Source organism: Plecotus auritus, assembly GCF_963455305.1.
Source record: "Plecotus auritus genome assembly, chromosome: 5".
NCBI classification, from domain to species: Eukaryota; Metazoa; Chordata; class Mammalia; order Chiroptera; family Vespertilionidae; genus Plecotus; species Plecotus auritus.
Genome location: NC_137776.1, coordinates 90434322 through 90449500, shown reverse-complemented (window position 1 = coordinate 90449500; position 15179 = coordinate 90434322). Strand labels below are relative to the sequence as shown.

General features: G+C 41.6%; 1 protein-coding gene across 3 annotated transcripts in view; it reads right to left on the bottom strand.

The window, feature by feature from the left end:
* Positions 1-15179, bottom strand: part of PTPN4 (protein tyrosine phosphatase non-receptor type 4) — a 238741-nt gene that overhangs the window by 21637 nt on the left and 201925 nt on the right. For all 3 annotated transcript variants that reach the window (XM_080669872.1, XM_080669870.1, XM_080669871.1), the window contains 4 exons: positions 13411-13567; positions 7510-7676; positions 6412-6502; positions 6267-6328 (listed from right to left, as the gene is read on the bottom strand). In XM_080669872.1, the coding sequence (XP_080525998.1) occupies positions 6267-6328; positions 6412-6502; positions 7510-7676; positions 13411-13567 (477 nt within the window). The remainder of the gene's footprint in view (positions 1-6266; positions 6329-6411; positions 6503-7509; positions 7677-13410; positions 13568-15179) is intronic.

Below are 15179 nucleotides of genomic sequence, written 5' to 3'. Positions count from 1 at the left end.
AACCTGGGTATATGCCTTGACCAGGAATTGAGCCGGCAACCTTTCAGTGCATAGGATGATGCTCAACCAATTGAGCCACTCCAGCTAGGAAGCACAACAAATCTTTATCAACACTTTATTTTACCTGTAGAAGAAATTTCTTGGCAACAGCCAATATATATATATCTTCCAATTAGTAGAAACAGAAATCCAAGTATTTTTTAAAGCTGTTACGGTTTTAAGAGAAGTTTTACAGAGAATCCAGAATTCAGAGGCAGAGACTTGGTCTCTAAACACTTACTGGTAAAATTTGTGAGGAGCAAAAGTTCTGCCATTTTAGTTTAGATTTTATATAATATACTAGAAGTCCAGTGCACGAATTCGTGCACACTGAAATTAATTAGAAGAAATATTTTAATATTGCTATTCGCCCTTTCTCTATAATAGAAGTGTCAACCAAATTCACTATCGACAATGACAGATTGAAACACACGCATGCGATTGGTGCCAGGAATAGCTTCATATATGGAGATAAACTTGCTTAATTAGACCTGCTTTCTGATTTAGCTAAACTTTTTCCAGCCCAGTAAAGCACCCCCAACTTCTCTTTCAGGTAACTGTCAGCAACACAGCAGTAAATATCAACACGAAGCATATTATTATTGTAGATCAAGCAGGCCGAACAAAGGGTGAAATATTTAACTGTAGCAGTGTTTGACTATATTCTGCGCAGTGAGAAAATCTGAAATCACTTTCAAGGTCCACCATTTCTTACTTCTTTTCAGTCGGGTCAAGTGTCTAAGCTTTCTAAATCTCCATTTTCCGGCTAATGAAAATAGGATTCCACCAAGTCTCCTATCTACCTACTTCAGGATTTCTGTGAGGATCAAATGAGATGAGGCACGGGAAAACGCTTCACAGACGTTTGGTTAAAGTGTAAAATGTTTCCACTTGGCTATAAAGCAAGTCATGTTCCTGGGCTGAAGAAACTCTAAGGAGGCTAGTCGCTAGGGAGAGGAAGTCATGCATTGGTACGTGACATCATTACCTGGCGCCCACAGCCACCGTTTTCAGGCTCGGCTGGGCTGTGGGCCGCACTTTGTGCCATGGAATCTTGGCAGCGTTGGCTGCGATTTGGTGGGCTGTAACTCCAGGTTGGTGGCAGGGCCTGTGTCCCACTTGGGGGAAGCTGAGTGTTGCTTTATGGGTGCCAGGTCTGTGGTGCCGTTTCTCTGTAAATGGCCAGTGCATGTCATGGAGCTCCTGTGTTGAGTATCTACCCCCTGATGGTCAGTGAATGTCATAGGACTGGTCAGATGGTCAGACAATTAGCATATTAGCCTTTTATATATATAGATAACATAAAAGGATATTAAAAATATTTTAAATTCATTATTATTTTCAGAAAGAGGTTAAGATCATATTTGGGTAAGATGAATCATCATCCTACTACATTTTGAGATTCAATTTAAAAAAAGAAAAGGTGGCATATGCACATGGCAATTGGAAGAATACCAAAGGTTGAAAAGAGAAATAAATTTCCCTTTCATCCCAGCCTCCAGTTTATGTCCAGGATAGTAATCCTATTCTTTAGTTGCTAATATATCCTTTCAGAGATATTCTACATACAACACACAAATGAACATCAAAATGATTTTTCTTTTATTTTCTGTAAAACATAAGTACATAATGTTGTTCTGCATTTTATTTCTTCTTTTTTTAAATTCTCACCTGAAGATATTTTGTCCATTGATTTTGAGAGAAAGTAAAAGGGAGGGAAGAGGGGGAGAGGGAGGGAAAAAAAGAGGGAGGAAGAGAGAGAGAGAGAGAGAGAGAGAGAGAGAGAGAGAGAGAGAGAGAGAGAAACAATGATGTGAGAGAGATACATCAACTGGTTGCCTCCCAACCAGGGCCAGGGAATCAAACCTAAAACCAAGGTACATGTCCTTGACCGGGAATCAAACCCAAGTCCTTTCGGTCTGAGGGCCAATGCTCTAACCCCTCAGCAAAACTGACCAGGGCCATTTTCTTTTTTTCTACTTTATTTTTGAGATCATGTCAGATTAGTAAATAAAATTTCATTCTTTTTAGTGGCTCTACTGTATAAATATATCATACTTTATTTAACAGACTAGGTGCCTGGTGCACGAATTTGTGCACCAGTGGGGTCCCTCGGCCTGGACTGTGGGATTGGACCAAAACTGGCTTTCTGACATCCTCGGAGGAGTCCCGGATTGTGAGAAGGTACAGGCCAGGTCTACGGACCCCACCGGTGCATGATCGGGGCCGGGAGGGACATGGGAAGTTGGCCAGGTGAGGAAGGTCCATGGGAGGGCTCACGGCATGTCTCACTCACTCCTGACCAGCTGGACTCCAGCAGCAAGCTAACCTACCAATCGGAGCGTCTGCCCCCTGGTGATCAGTATATGTCATAGAGATTGGTCGACTGTCTGCCCCCTGGGGTCAGTGCACAGCATAGTGAGCGGCTGAGCAGCCTTAGTGTATCATTAGCATATTATACTTTGATTGGTTGAATGGACAACCAGACACTTAGCATATTAGGCTTTTATTACATAGGATACTTAAGTTGCTGCTAATCTTTTTGCTACCATAAACAAAACTGCACTGAATACTTTTGCAAACCTAAAATTTTTGTGCACATTAAAAGAAACCTATTTGTGTGGGCAATAGGAAGAAATGACAATGCTGAATCAAAGTACTAGTATACGTGCATTTAGAATTTTGTCAGAGTACCAAATTGCTCTCCAAAAAGGTTGTACCTATTTATAATTTTACCATAATGTATGAGAAATGATTGTATCCTGGTAATGTCCTTAATAATAAAGTGTAACTCTGTCTTTTTCTTTTGGTACACCTGACCTAACCTGGACTCATTTGACAGGAACATCTGAGTTGATCTCATCTAAAACTGTTAATGGAAATATCTATAGTTGGCATGTTGAATATAATATACTCATTACAGCCTGCTAGGGATGTTACCTATATAATATATGATATATGCACTTAATAACCTTAAAAAGTTCAAAATTCTGAAGCATCTTTGATCTCAAATTTTCAGATAAAGGATACAGACTTATATATAGTATTATCAAACTTTCTGACATTTCAGTCTAATAAACAAAAAATAGTAATTCTTTGCAGTTTTTATTTGCATTTTTCTTTTCAAGAAAAGTGTATTATTTATTTAACTGTTAGTATTATTTTTTAAGTGTTATAATGGTATTGTGGTTTTGCTAAAAAAAAAAAAAAATAAAAAAGGTCCCCAGAGATACATACTAAAATAGTTAATCATCACTATTCACAGATTCTGTATTTGCAAGTTTGCCTACTTGCTAAATTTATTTGTAATCCCAAAGTGCTTGCAGCACTTTCATGGTCATTTATAGTCATGTCCAAAGAGGTAAAAAATCTGAGCCACCTAAAGTGTACATTTCCAGCTAATGTTGAGTAAGATGCTGCTGTTCTGCCTTCTTGCTTCTGCTCTCATACTTAAACAACTGCCCTTTTTGCAGTCTATTTAGTGCCACATTTTAAAATTTCTGTGCTTGTTGTTAGCGATTTCACTGTTTAAAACAATCCCCAAGTGCTGAAGTGCTGCCTACTGTTCTAAGTGTAAAGAGGCCATGAAATGCCTTATGGAGAAAATACACATTAAATAAGCTTCCTTCAGGCATGAATTATAGCGCTGTTGGGTGTGAATTCAATGTTAATTAATCAACAATGTGTATTAAATAAGGTATCTTTATACCGAAGCAAGGTTATGTATTGATCAACTGACAAAAATGTTGTAAATAGAGGCTCATGGGACCCTAACCTATATATTTTTCCCTTGCAGCAAGGATTCAGTATTTGCTAATTCAGGGTTAATAAAGACTTTATAGACTATCACAAATAACAAGAATTGATTATATTTACAAAAAGTTATATGTTTGATTTAAATAAATATAGGGGGGTAGTGTTTAAATGGAACAAGATTGGCCATCCTATATAATAAAAGGCTAATATGCAAATCAACCGAACTGTGGAATGACTAGTTGCTATGATGCGCACTGACCACAGGGGGCAGATGCTCAAAGCAGGAGCTGCCCCCTGGTTGTCAGTGTGCTCCCACAGCGGGAGTGCTGCTCAGCCAGAAGCTGGGCTCACGGCTGGTGAGTGCAGCGGCGGTGGCAGGAGCATCTCCTGCCTCCATGGCAATGCTAAGGATGTCTGACTTACAGCTTAGGCCTGCTCCCCGGGCCTAAGCTGGCAGTCAAACATCCCCTGAGGGCTCCCGGACTGCAAGAGGGCGCAGGCTGGGCTCAGGGACCCCTCCCGCCTGAGTGCATGAATTTTGTGCACCAGGCCTCTAGTGTGTTGATAGTTCTCAAAGCTGGATAACAGGTTTATGGTTGCGGGGGGGCTCTTCATACTGTTCTACTTTTGAATAGATTTGAAAATACCCTAAATTTTTTTTTAAAAAAGTCACTGGCAAAGCCTTCCCTATGAACCGTCTTTGCATATCCTTCATTGTTTTCATTGCATTGTATTTTTCTTATTGACTTACAGAGCTCTTTATATATATTGATGAAATAAGCCCTTTATACTACTTAAAAAATTCAGTTTGTCATTTGATTTTCAAAGCATCCCGAAATTAAAATTTATACATTGCCAAACTCATTAATCTTTTTTTTATAGCTTAGACATGTACCTAAGCTTAGAAAAACCTTCTCCTTTCTGAGATTTTAAACAATTCTCACATATTCCTCCAAGTATTTTCTTGTCCATTTCATACATTTATATTTTGATACATCTAAAATGTATGCTGGCCTACAGAGTGTGTAAAGTGTTTATAGATCAATTATATGATGTGTGGATTTGTTCCAAAACAATGTGGATGTGTGGGGGTATGGTGGGGAGATAGGTGAAACAAAGTTGGCCATTAGTTGGTAAGTGTCGAAGCTGAGTCATGTGTATAAATTCGTTCAGTTTACCTTTTCTCTATTTCTGTATGTTTAAAATTTTCTATAATACAAAGTAAAAATAGTAATTCCTTTTAAGCCCCATGGGAGTGGGAGGAGACCTCCTTACCATGGTATATTCCAGACAGACCTAATTCATTCACTAGATCATCAGTTTTACCTTAAATTATTTAAAAAGCTATCTCGACCATAAACAAATTTCTAGTCTTTATTTCAGCCTATTTCTAGACTAGATTATTCCATTCCACTGTTCTATGTATATATTACTACTAGAGGCCTGGTGCACAAAATTGGTGCACAGGGGTGTGTGTCCCTCAGCCCAGCCTGCACCCTCTCCAATTTGGGACATCCCTCTCACAATCCAGGACTGCTGGCTCCCAACTGCTCACCTGCCTGCCTTCCTGATTGCCCCTAACCACTTCTGCCGGCCAGCCTGATCACCCCCTAACCACTCCCATGCCAGAGTGATTGATGCCTAACTGCTCCCCTGCCAGCCTGTTTGCCCCTAACTGCCCACCCCTACAGGTCTGATCCCTCTCAACTGCCCTCACCTGCTGGCCATCTTGTGTCCACATGGGGGCAGCCATCTTTGACCACATGGGGGCAGCCATCTTGTGTGTTGGAGTGATGGTCAATTTGCATATTGCTCTTTTATTAGATGGGATAGAGGCCTGGTGCACGGATGGGGGCCAGCTGGTTTGCCCTGAAGGGTGTCCCAGATCAGGGTGGGGTTCCCTTGGGGTGTGGGGCGGCCTGGGCGAGGGGCCTGTGGTGGTTTGCAGGCCAGCCATGCCCCCCGGCAACCCAAGTGGAGGCCTTGGTATCTGGGATTTATTTATCTTCTATAATTGAAACTTTGTAGTCTTGAGCAGAGCCAAGCCTCCTGCTCGCTCTGTGGCCGCAGCAATTTTTGTTGGGATTTATTTATCTTCTATAATTGAATCTTTGTAGCCTTGAGCGGAGACCAGGGCTGCGGGAAGCTTGGCTTCCTCCATCGCTGGGGAAACCCAAGCCTCCTGCTAGCTCTGCAGCTGCAGCCATCTTGGTTGGGTTAATTTGCATACTCGCTCCTGATTGGCTGGTGGGCGTGGCTTGTAGGTGTAGCAGAGGTGCGGTCAATTTGCATATTACTCTTCTATTAGATAGGATGCCAGTATCAAACTATTTTTTAACATTACTTTTATAATATTTTTCAATATCTGAAAGTTTCAATATTCTCTCAAGGTTAGGCTTTTAATAAAAAGGAATAAATCTCAGTTTATAGTGGCCCTTTTTATACCAATGACATAATAAAAATAAACTTACATTTATATAATTTGCATTGATATAGTCTTCATTACCCTTTAAAATGACCCGTGTAGCATCATCTGAAAAAATTTCAAAAAAAATATTTTAGTAAAGTTATGTTAAAAAGATTAAAGTCTAACATGCAGAAATCATAGATACTTACAAGGCGAAATATCTCTGTATCTATTTTTGGAAATATTCTGAGGTAATTTGGCACAAGACATTGTCATTCCAGGTTTTTTCCGATATAGTTGCTAAAACAAAATAAAACAAAAACATACGAGTTCAGCAAGCCATCAAAAGTTTCACTTTGTTTTTCCGACTTGTTCCTATGCTATGAAACAGGTTTTTTTTTCTTAGAATACCTCATCTACACATTGATGTACCTTAGGCTGATAGGATATTAAACCAGATTTGCAAAGCTAAATTCTGTACAAATTCTGATATGAATAATATATCATATTTTAGAGAATGGCAAAATAAATGAAAACTATTTTTCTTACAGCAAAAAGTACCTGAAGTTTTGAACAGAAAATCTGCAGAAAACATTTAGCTTTTATTTACTTTGTAGATATTTAAAGTATATGAACCCTGAACTTAAAGACGCAAGCAAAACTGACAGACCCTAAATGTTTTTTTTAGTCACAACTGTTTTAGTCAGTTATCTATAACATATACTTCAGAGCAACAAATACTAATGATGGCTAATTACACTAACAAAATTTGAAGTTTAAATATTACAAGGTACAAGTTATTTTCCTTTAACTCAGGATTTTTAAGTCTGCAATTGCCTACCTTCATCTGCCAACTTTCACAAAAACAGTTATTTAATTACAGATTGAGCGTCAGCCTGTGGACTAAAGGGTCCCAGTTTGATTCTGGTCAAGGGCACATGTCCAGGTTGCGGGCTCCATCCCCAGTAGGCAGAGTGCAGGAGGCAGCCAATCAATGATTCTCTCTCATCATTGATGTTTCTCTCTCTCTCTCCCTCTCCCTTCCTCTCTGAAATCAATAAAAAAGAAAAAAAGAAAGAAAGAAATCATACAATATTGCCCTGGCTGGCGTGTCTCAGTTGGTTGGGCATAGTCCTGTGCACTGAAAGGTTGCTGGTTCAATTCCCTGTCAGGACACATGCTCAGGTTGCAGGCTTGATCCATCAGGGATGGATGTTTCTCTCTTCCCTTCCCAATTCTCTCTCTAAAAATCAAAATTAAAAAAATCTTAAAAAAAAAAAAAAAAGAAACCATACAATATTACTTACATCAAATTGTGTCAGGACTGTTCCTGTGATAAGCCCCTCAGCTAGCTGGATCATTGATTCCCGCAGGGAACAGTCATCCTGATGTACGCTATCTAGTGGGGCTTTCTCAGGAATGTACTGGAAGTCTGGCTCAGTTTCTAGCTTTTCTTCCACTACATCGTAGACAGCTAAGACCAAAAAAATAAAATAAAAATTTTAATAAAGATACATGAAAAACTTAATGAATTGGGAAAAGAATTTACCAGATTTATTCTTTATGTGTCAGGAAAAATTATTTATTTATTCATAATTCATCAGATCTGAGTCTGATGTCATGGTGTAGGGACAAACAGTGACTGTGGAGACGAAGAAATTTGCCGCACCTTAGAGGAAAAGAACAGTTCTTGGCTATAATTGCTGAAAATCTCCATAACTTGAAGAGACATTAAGAAAAAGAGGAGCTGCCCTAATTTGTGGGACCTAAGGCAAGAGTACAAATAGAAGCCTATAAACTATATGTCTAGATAGGAATAGTTATAAATGAAACAGAGTTTGAAACAAAACGTGTTTTATCCTCTCCTTGACATATTTACAAAAGAACCTGGGAGTCTGGATTTCAAATGAGAACCTAGGCCAGAATTCATGGCCATGGCAGTGTGAGGAGAGACAGACCCTAGACCCTGACCTGTAGTCCACGCTCTTTCTTTTCTTGCCCTTAGATACATTATTTAACACTAGAGGCCCGGTGCACGAAATTTGTGCATGGGAGGGGTGTGTGTGTGTGTCCCTCAGCGCAGCCTGCACCCTCTCTAATCTGGGACCCCTCGAGGGATGTCCGACTGGCCGTTTAGGCCCGATCCCTCATGGGATCGGGCCTAAACGGCCAGTCAGACATCCCTCTCACAATCCAGGACTACTGGCTCCCAACCACTCGCCTGCCTGCGTGTTTGCCCCTAACCGCTTCTGTCTGCCAGCTTGATCACCCCCTAATCAGTCCCTGCCAGCCTGATCGACGCCTAACTGCTTCCCTGCTGGCCCGATTGCCCCTAACTGCCCTCCCTGGCCGGCCTGGTCACTCCTAACTGCCCTCCCCTGCTGGCCTGGTAACCCCTAACTGCCCTTCCTTGCCAGCCTGGTCACCCCTAATTGCCCTCCCCTGCCGGCTTGGCCGCCCTCAACTGCCCTCCTCTGCAGGCCTGGTTCCCCCCCAACTGCCCTCCCCTGCAGGCCTGGTCTCCCCCCAATTGCCCACCCCTGCTGGCCTGGTCGCCCTCAACTGCCCTCCCCGGCTGGCCTGGTCACCCCTAACTGCCCTCCCCTGCAGGCCTGGTCCCCCAAACTGCCCTCTCCTGCAGACCTGGTTCCCCCCAACTGCCCTCCCCTGCTGGCCTGGATACCCCCAAATGCCGTCCCCTGCAGGCCCGGTTGCCCCCAACTGCCCTCCCCTGCAGGCCTGGTCCCCCAAACTGCCCTCTCCTGCAGACCTGGTCCCCACCCAACTGCCCTCCCCTGCTGGCCTGGTCACCCCCAACTGCCCTCCCCTGCTGGTCTGATCATCCACAACTGGCTCCCCCTGCAGGCCATCTTGTGGTGGCCATCTTGTGTCCACATGGGGGCACCCATCTTTGACCACATGGGGGCGGCCATTTGTGTGTTGGAGTGATGGTCAATTTGCATATTACTCTTTTAGTAGATAGAATGGGAGAATATGAACATCCCAATCCATATGTAAGCTTGTTTATATATCTCTGCAAATTGCTGCATCTTAGTCATGCCTCTAGGGCTACATACATCATGTGAGCCACCTTGGGAGAATGGATTTGGGGAAAACGGGCACACAGACTCAGAACTATTTGGACAGACAATCGAAAGTTGAAAATAGTGGTCTAGGAAGGATGAGGAAGTCACAGGTGATGGCCTGGCAAGTCCCCTTGCTCCTACAAAATCCTGACTTCATGATGGTGGTAGGCAAGGTTGAAGGAGAGACAGAAAACAGCCCTCTAAAGAATGGAGTCAAGGTAGGGGTCCCTTATATCCTTGACTAAGAGTTTTGGTTCCTGCTCAATATGTATGTACTTTTGGGAAGAATAAACTTTGGAAATGAAGAACAAAAAAGCAAAAAGGTATGAATGCATATTGTCTAAGAAGAAATAAGATTCAAAGGGAAAAACTTTTTTTCTGATATTTTTGGCAAACATAATTTTAAATTTTGATTATAGAGTAAGTCTTCACTTAACATTTTGATAGGTTCCTAGAAACTGTAATTTTAACAAAATGACTTATAACAAAACCAATTTTACCATAGGCTAATTGACAAAAACAAGAGTTAAATTCCTATAGCATATTTCTGGTCACAAAAACATCACCAAACTTCTAAATAAAGATTCAAATAGCCCTGGCTGATTTTGCTAATTGGTTAGAGCATCAGCCTGTGGACTGAAGGGTCTCAGGTTCAATTCTGGTCAGGGACACATACCTCGGTTGCAGGCTTGATCCCTGGCCCCCGTTGGGGCATGTGTGGGAGGCAACCAGTCAATGTGTCTCCCTCATATCGATGTTTCTCTCTCTCTGCCTCTCCCCTTTCCTTCCACTCTCTGAAAAAAAAAAAAATCAATGGAAAAACTATCCTCAAGTGAGGATTAACAACAATAAAAAGTTCAAAACCACTTCTAATATTAAATATTGAAATAAATGTGAGCTATTCACAAATTTAATAAAAATTAATAAAAACAGGTAAAATATTTTCCAACCTGCTTATTCCAGTTCAGGATCGCAGGTGGCTAGAACCTCACCTGGCAGCTCAGGGCACCTAGACAGGATGCCCTTCCATCACAGGGCCACTCACACACACATTCATACTTGCTCAGACAAGGACAAGGTAGAAACGTCAGTTCACCTCACATGCATATCTTTGGGATGTGAGAGGAACCCGAGTCAGCAGAGAAAACCCGGGCAGACATGGGGAGAATGTGCAAACATCACACAGTGATCTGGCCAGGAATCTTTTTCTCTCTCTCATCAATGTTACATCAGAATGTTAAATGAAACATTACTCGATGACCTGCTGTTTGTTGTTTTACATAAAAAAGGACAAGGTAGACCCTGAAAGTGAATACAGGTCCTGCCCATATTTTGACAATCCTATTCCTATATAATAAAGAGGTAATATGCAAATTGACCATCACTCCAACACACAAGATGGACGCCCCCATGTGGTCAAAGATGGCCGCCCCCATGTGGAAACAAGATGGCCAACAGGGGAGGGCAGTTAGGGATGACCAGGCCTGCAAGGGAGGGCAGTTGTGGGCGATCAGGCCTGCAGGGGAGGGCAGTTAGGGGTGACCGGGCCAGCAGAGGAGGGCATTTGGAGGGAGGACTAGGCCTGAAGGGGAGAACAGTTGGGTGGGGGGGGGGACCAGGCCTGCAGGGCAGGGCAGTTGGGGGAAGACCCGGCCTGCAGGGGAGGGCAGTTGGGGGGAACCAGGCCTGCAGAGGAGGGCAGTTAGGGGCAATCGGGCCAGCAGGGGAACAGTTAGGCGTTGATCAGGCTGGCAGGGGAGTGGTTAGGGCAGCCTTGGGCAAACTACAGCCTGCGGGCCGGATCCGGCTGTTCTATCCAGTTCTCTTGCTCTCCCCTCCGCTCCTTTACTTTGAATTTATATTAGTTCACACAAACACTCCATCCATGCTTTTGTTCCGGCCCCCTAGCCCAGTTTAAGAACCCATTGTGGCCCTCGAGTCAAAAAGTTTGCCCACCCCTGGGTTAGGGGGTGATCAGGCTGGCTGGCAGAAGCAGTTAGGGGCAATCAGACAGGTGAGCGGCTGGGAGCTAGCTGTCCTGGATTGTAAGAGGGATCTCAGATTGGAGGGTGCAGGCTGAGCTGAGGGACATCCCCCACCACCGTGCACAAATTTTGTGCACCAGGCTTCTAGTAAAATAATAAGAGAAAGACCTTTGTCAAGACCTAGGTGGTTTCCTCTCCTAATTTAAAGTATAAATGAGGTGGATTTGAACTGCAAAAAAGCTAAGACTTTTCCAATATATGGGTCTGTACTAGTCATAAATTTGTGAGCAGAACTGAATGTCTAGGTGTCAAAATGTCCTCAACTATAAAATAGGGATGGCATGTATGTCACTGTATAGCTGTAAAGATTAAATAAAAATATACAAGAGTCCAGGTGCATGGAAAACATTTAAAAACTATTATTATTATTATGTTCTTTAACATGTTATCAAGAGAAAACAAAACCAAATAGAGAGGATGTCATCTTAGTATAAAATTTAAGTTGCTTACTTGACAGAAAGTGCCTAATAATGAATCACCTAAATATCAGATCTAAATAAATGAGTTCCTTGAAAAGTCAAAATAGAATGTTGTGTTGGAGTCCTGCGAATTTTCCTAGAATGCAAATTCTAGATCATGAAAGCAGAAAAACACAAAGTAGAAAAGATGAAATGAAAATGCCTATTTCTATTTGGCCCTAACTGGTTTGGCTTCGTGGATAGAGCGTCGGCCTGCAGACTGAAGGGTCCCAGGTTCAATTCCGGTCAAGGGCATGTACCTTGGTTGCGGGCACATCCCCAGTGGGAGGTGTGTAGGAGGCAACTGATCGATGTTTCTCTCTCATCGATGTTTCTAACTCTCTATCCCTCTCTCTTCCTCTCTGTAAAAAAGCAATAAAATATATTAAAAAAAAAAAAAAAAGAAAAGAAAATGCCTATTTGTACCCAATAGGCAAAATGAGTTTTGTATTTTTTTCTTGCAATTTTTATAGGGTTGGGTGTGGTGTGGGAATAGGTAGAGTTCTAATTACATTTTACTTGAATATATACCATAGGTATATATTCAACAACTGGTAATATAGCATTAACCAATAATTACTCTTATGGCTAAAACTATGATTAATAGTAAACTGTTCAGAACAAAACCAGAAGAGTATGTCTAATGCTGGGATACAGGCATATACGAATTTTTTCCAGAGGAGATTGATACAGTGTGGAGGGAACTTGAAGCAATGCCATATGAACACTCACTGAAGGATCTGGGATTACTGAACTGGAGGAAAGGGGGAGGGTTCCCGGTAAAATCAGCTACTGTCAAAAAAACGGAAGGAAGAGGGATTAAATTTATTCTGCATAACACAAAGTGGTAGAATTAGGAACAACAGGAGTGAAGGAAGTTTGATTTTAGTTCAAATTAATAGTTCAAGCTATCCAAAGGGGGGATGAACTGCTTCATGAGCTACTGAATGCTCCGTACCGGCAGGACATCCTTGAGATCACTACTGAGGAACTCAAGCAGTCAGTAAAGGAGCCAGAGCTTACAGCATTAGGGCTTCTCCAAGCCTGGGACTCTGATTCTGAAATAGCACGTTCGCTGTCCAGAGCAGGAGATGACATGATTAGGCTACTAGGCATTCTCTACTGAAAACACAGACAGGATTAAAAAAAAATGATTTAACTGCAGCTTGTTACAGAGTTTTCTAAAAGTGGAACAGAGTTCAAAATTTACTAATTCATTCAACTATTATTTATTATCTATTACTACTACTAGAGCAAGCAGGGGAAGGAGGCCATTTTAGCTATGGTAGTCAGGAGAGAAGGACTTTCTGAGGATGACATGTGACTTAAAACCTGAAGGAAGTGAGAGTATAAGTCATACAAAATCAGGAAAATCATACAAAATGTAGGCAGAAGGAATAGCAAGAAAGCCAGCATAGAACAGAGTGAGCAAGGCTGAGTGGTAGGCAAGGAGGCCAAGAACTTTCGTTTTACTCCAAGTGTGAATGGAAGCCACTATACTTTGAGCAGGAAACTGACATGACAAGACAGGTTTAGGTTTAAAAGCCTACTCTGGCTGCTATTCTAGTAAGAAACACTAATAATTATGAAAAATATCTAGTGCTACGTAGACTACTTACCATTAGGTCGGACTAGAAGTACGAGTTCCCCAGAATGTCTCTCACAGCTAGCTTTAATAAATAGGACAACCTGGTCATGGGTATGTTCTGCAATGTCCCGACCATTGATCAGTACAACTTGGTCCCCTTCATTCAATCGAGGGACACAGAGGTCAGCCTGCAACATAATGCAAATAAGGTTTCAGATTTGTACATGGCTTTCTAAAAGTAAAGCACAAAAATTTATTTTTACAGACTCTATAGTAGAATTAAAACTACATATAGAAAAACATCTATCCATTCATCTACTCAAAAAACGAAACAGAAATCTAGCTTTCCCATGAAGATACTATACTTCTTTCTTTTTTCATTCAACAACTATTCCCCTGATGCCTTATTACATTCATAGCCATACAGATAAGACTAGTTATCTGGAGATGCCTAGACACAGTCAGGCCTCACTTTGCACTATCCAGATATGTACAAATTTCAGTTACCACAGTTTAGTCAAGTAACACCTATCTCTCAACAACAAGGTGCAAATTTCAGTTTCCACTGTGAATGTATTAATTGTGAATAATTACATAAAATACAATCTTTGCTGCTAGATTGTAGTCCAAAACTCTCTACATAAATAATAGACACATCATGACCAATGCCCAAACACATCACTTCCTTCAATGTCTGCTGGTGATCTGTCGCTGGGCACCTGTTACTCAGTTCCTGCAGAGACAGCAAAGTGTATAATACTAGTACTTGTGCTGCCTCACCTCCCAACAATAAAACCACATAAAAATGGGTAAGAAACAGCTGATGGTGAAAATATACACTGCACCTCTTTAAGACAGTGGTCGCCAACCTTTCGGACCTCACGGACCACCAGTTGACGACCGCTGGTTTAAGAGACTCTAGTATACAGAGAAGGGGATTTAGTGAAGGGGAACTTATCAACATTAATGATGAAAGTGGATATGATAAAAAAGGGTTAAGTTTTTCTTAAGGACATGATGCTGGCATAAAACCTTCTCATTAAAAGAAATCTTGGAGATATTTTACATTAAAAATGCAGAGGACTGCCTGGCTGGTGTGGCTCAGTGGTTGAGTGCTGACCTAGGAACCAAGAGGTCAAAGTTCAATTTCAGGCCAGGGTACATGCCAGGGCTGTGCGCTGGATCCCTAGTGGGGGGCGTGCAGGAGGCAGCCAATCAATGATATTCTCTCATCACTGATGTTTCTATCTCTCTCTCCCTCTCCCTCTCCTTTCCTCTATGAAATCAATAAAAGTTTACTTAAAAAAAAATGCAGAGGACCAAACATTGGAAGTAAATTCAAACTTAGAAAGGATTATGACAATTTGCTAAGACAAGAAAGAATGCTCACTCTGTATTTTAATTTATATAACGAGAAGGGCACAAGCCTGTTCAAACCACTTGTGATAAGTTTTCATGAAGAAATAAAATACTTAAGTTCTCAATGTTTCTAATGTTTAGAATGACAGGACAGTAAATCAGTATTAGTTTAACTTTTTTAAAAAAATAATAAGCACTGGTTTCACAGATTTTATTTATTTATCCTCTTCTAAGGATATGCATTGATTTTAGAGAGGAGGAAGGGAATGGGAGAGGGAGAGAGAGAGAGAGAGAGAGACAGAGAGATATCAATTAGCTGCCTCCCATACGTGCCTCAACTGGGACTGAACCAGCAACCTAGGTATGTGTCCTGACCGGAAATCAAACCTGTAATCTTTTGGTGTATGGGATGATGCCCCAACCAACTGAGCCATCCGGCCA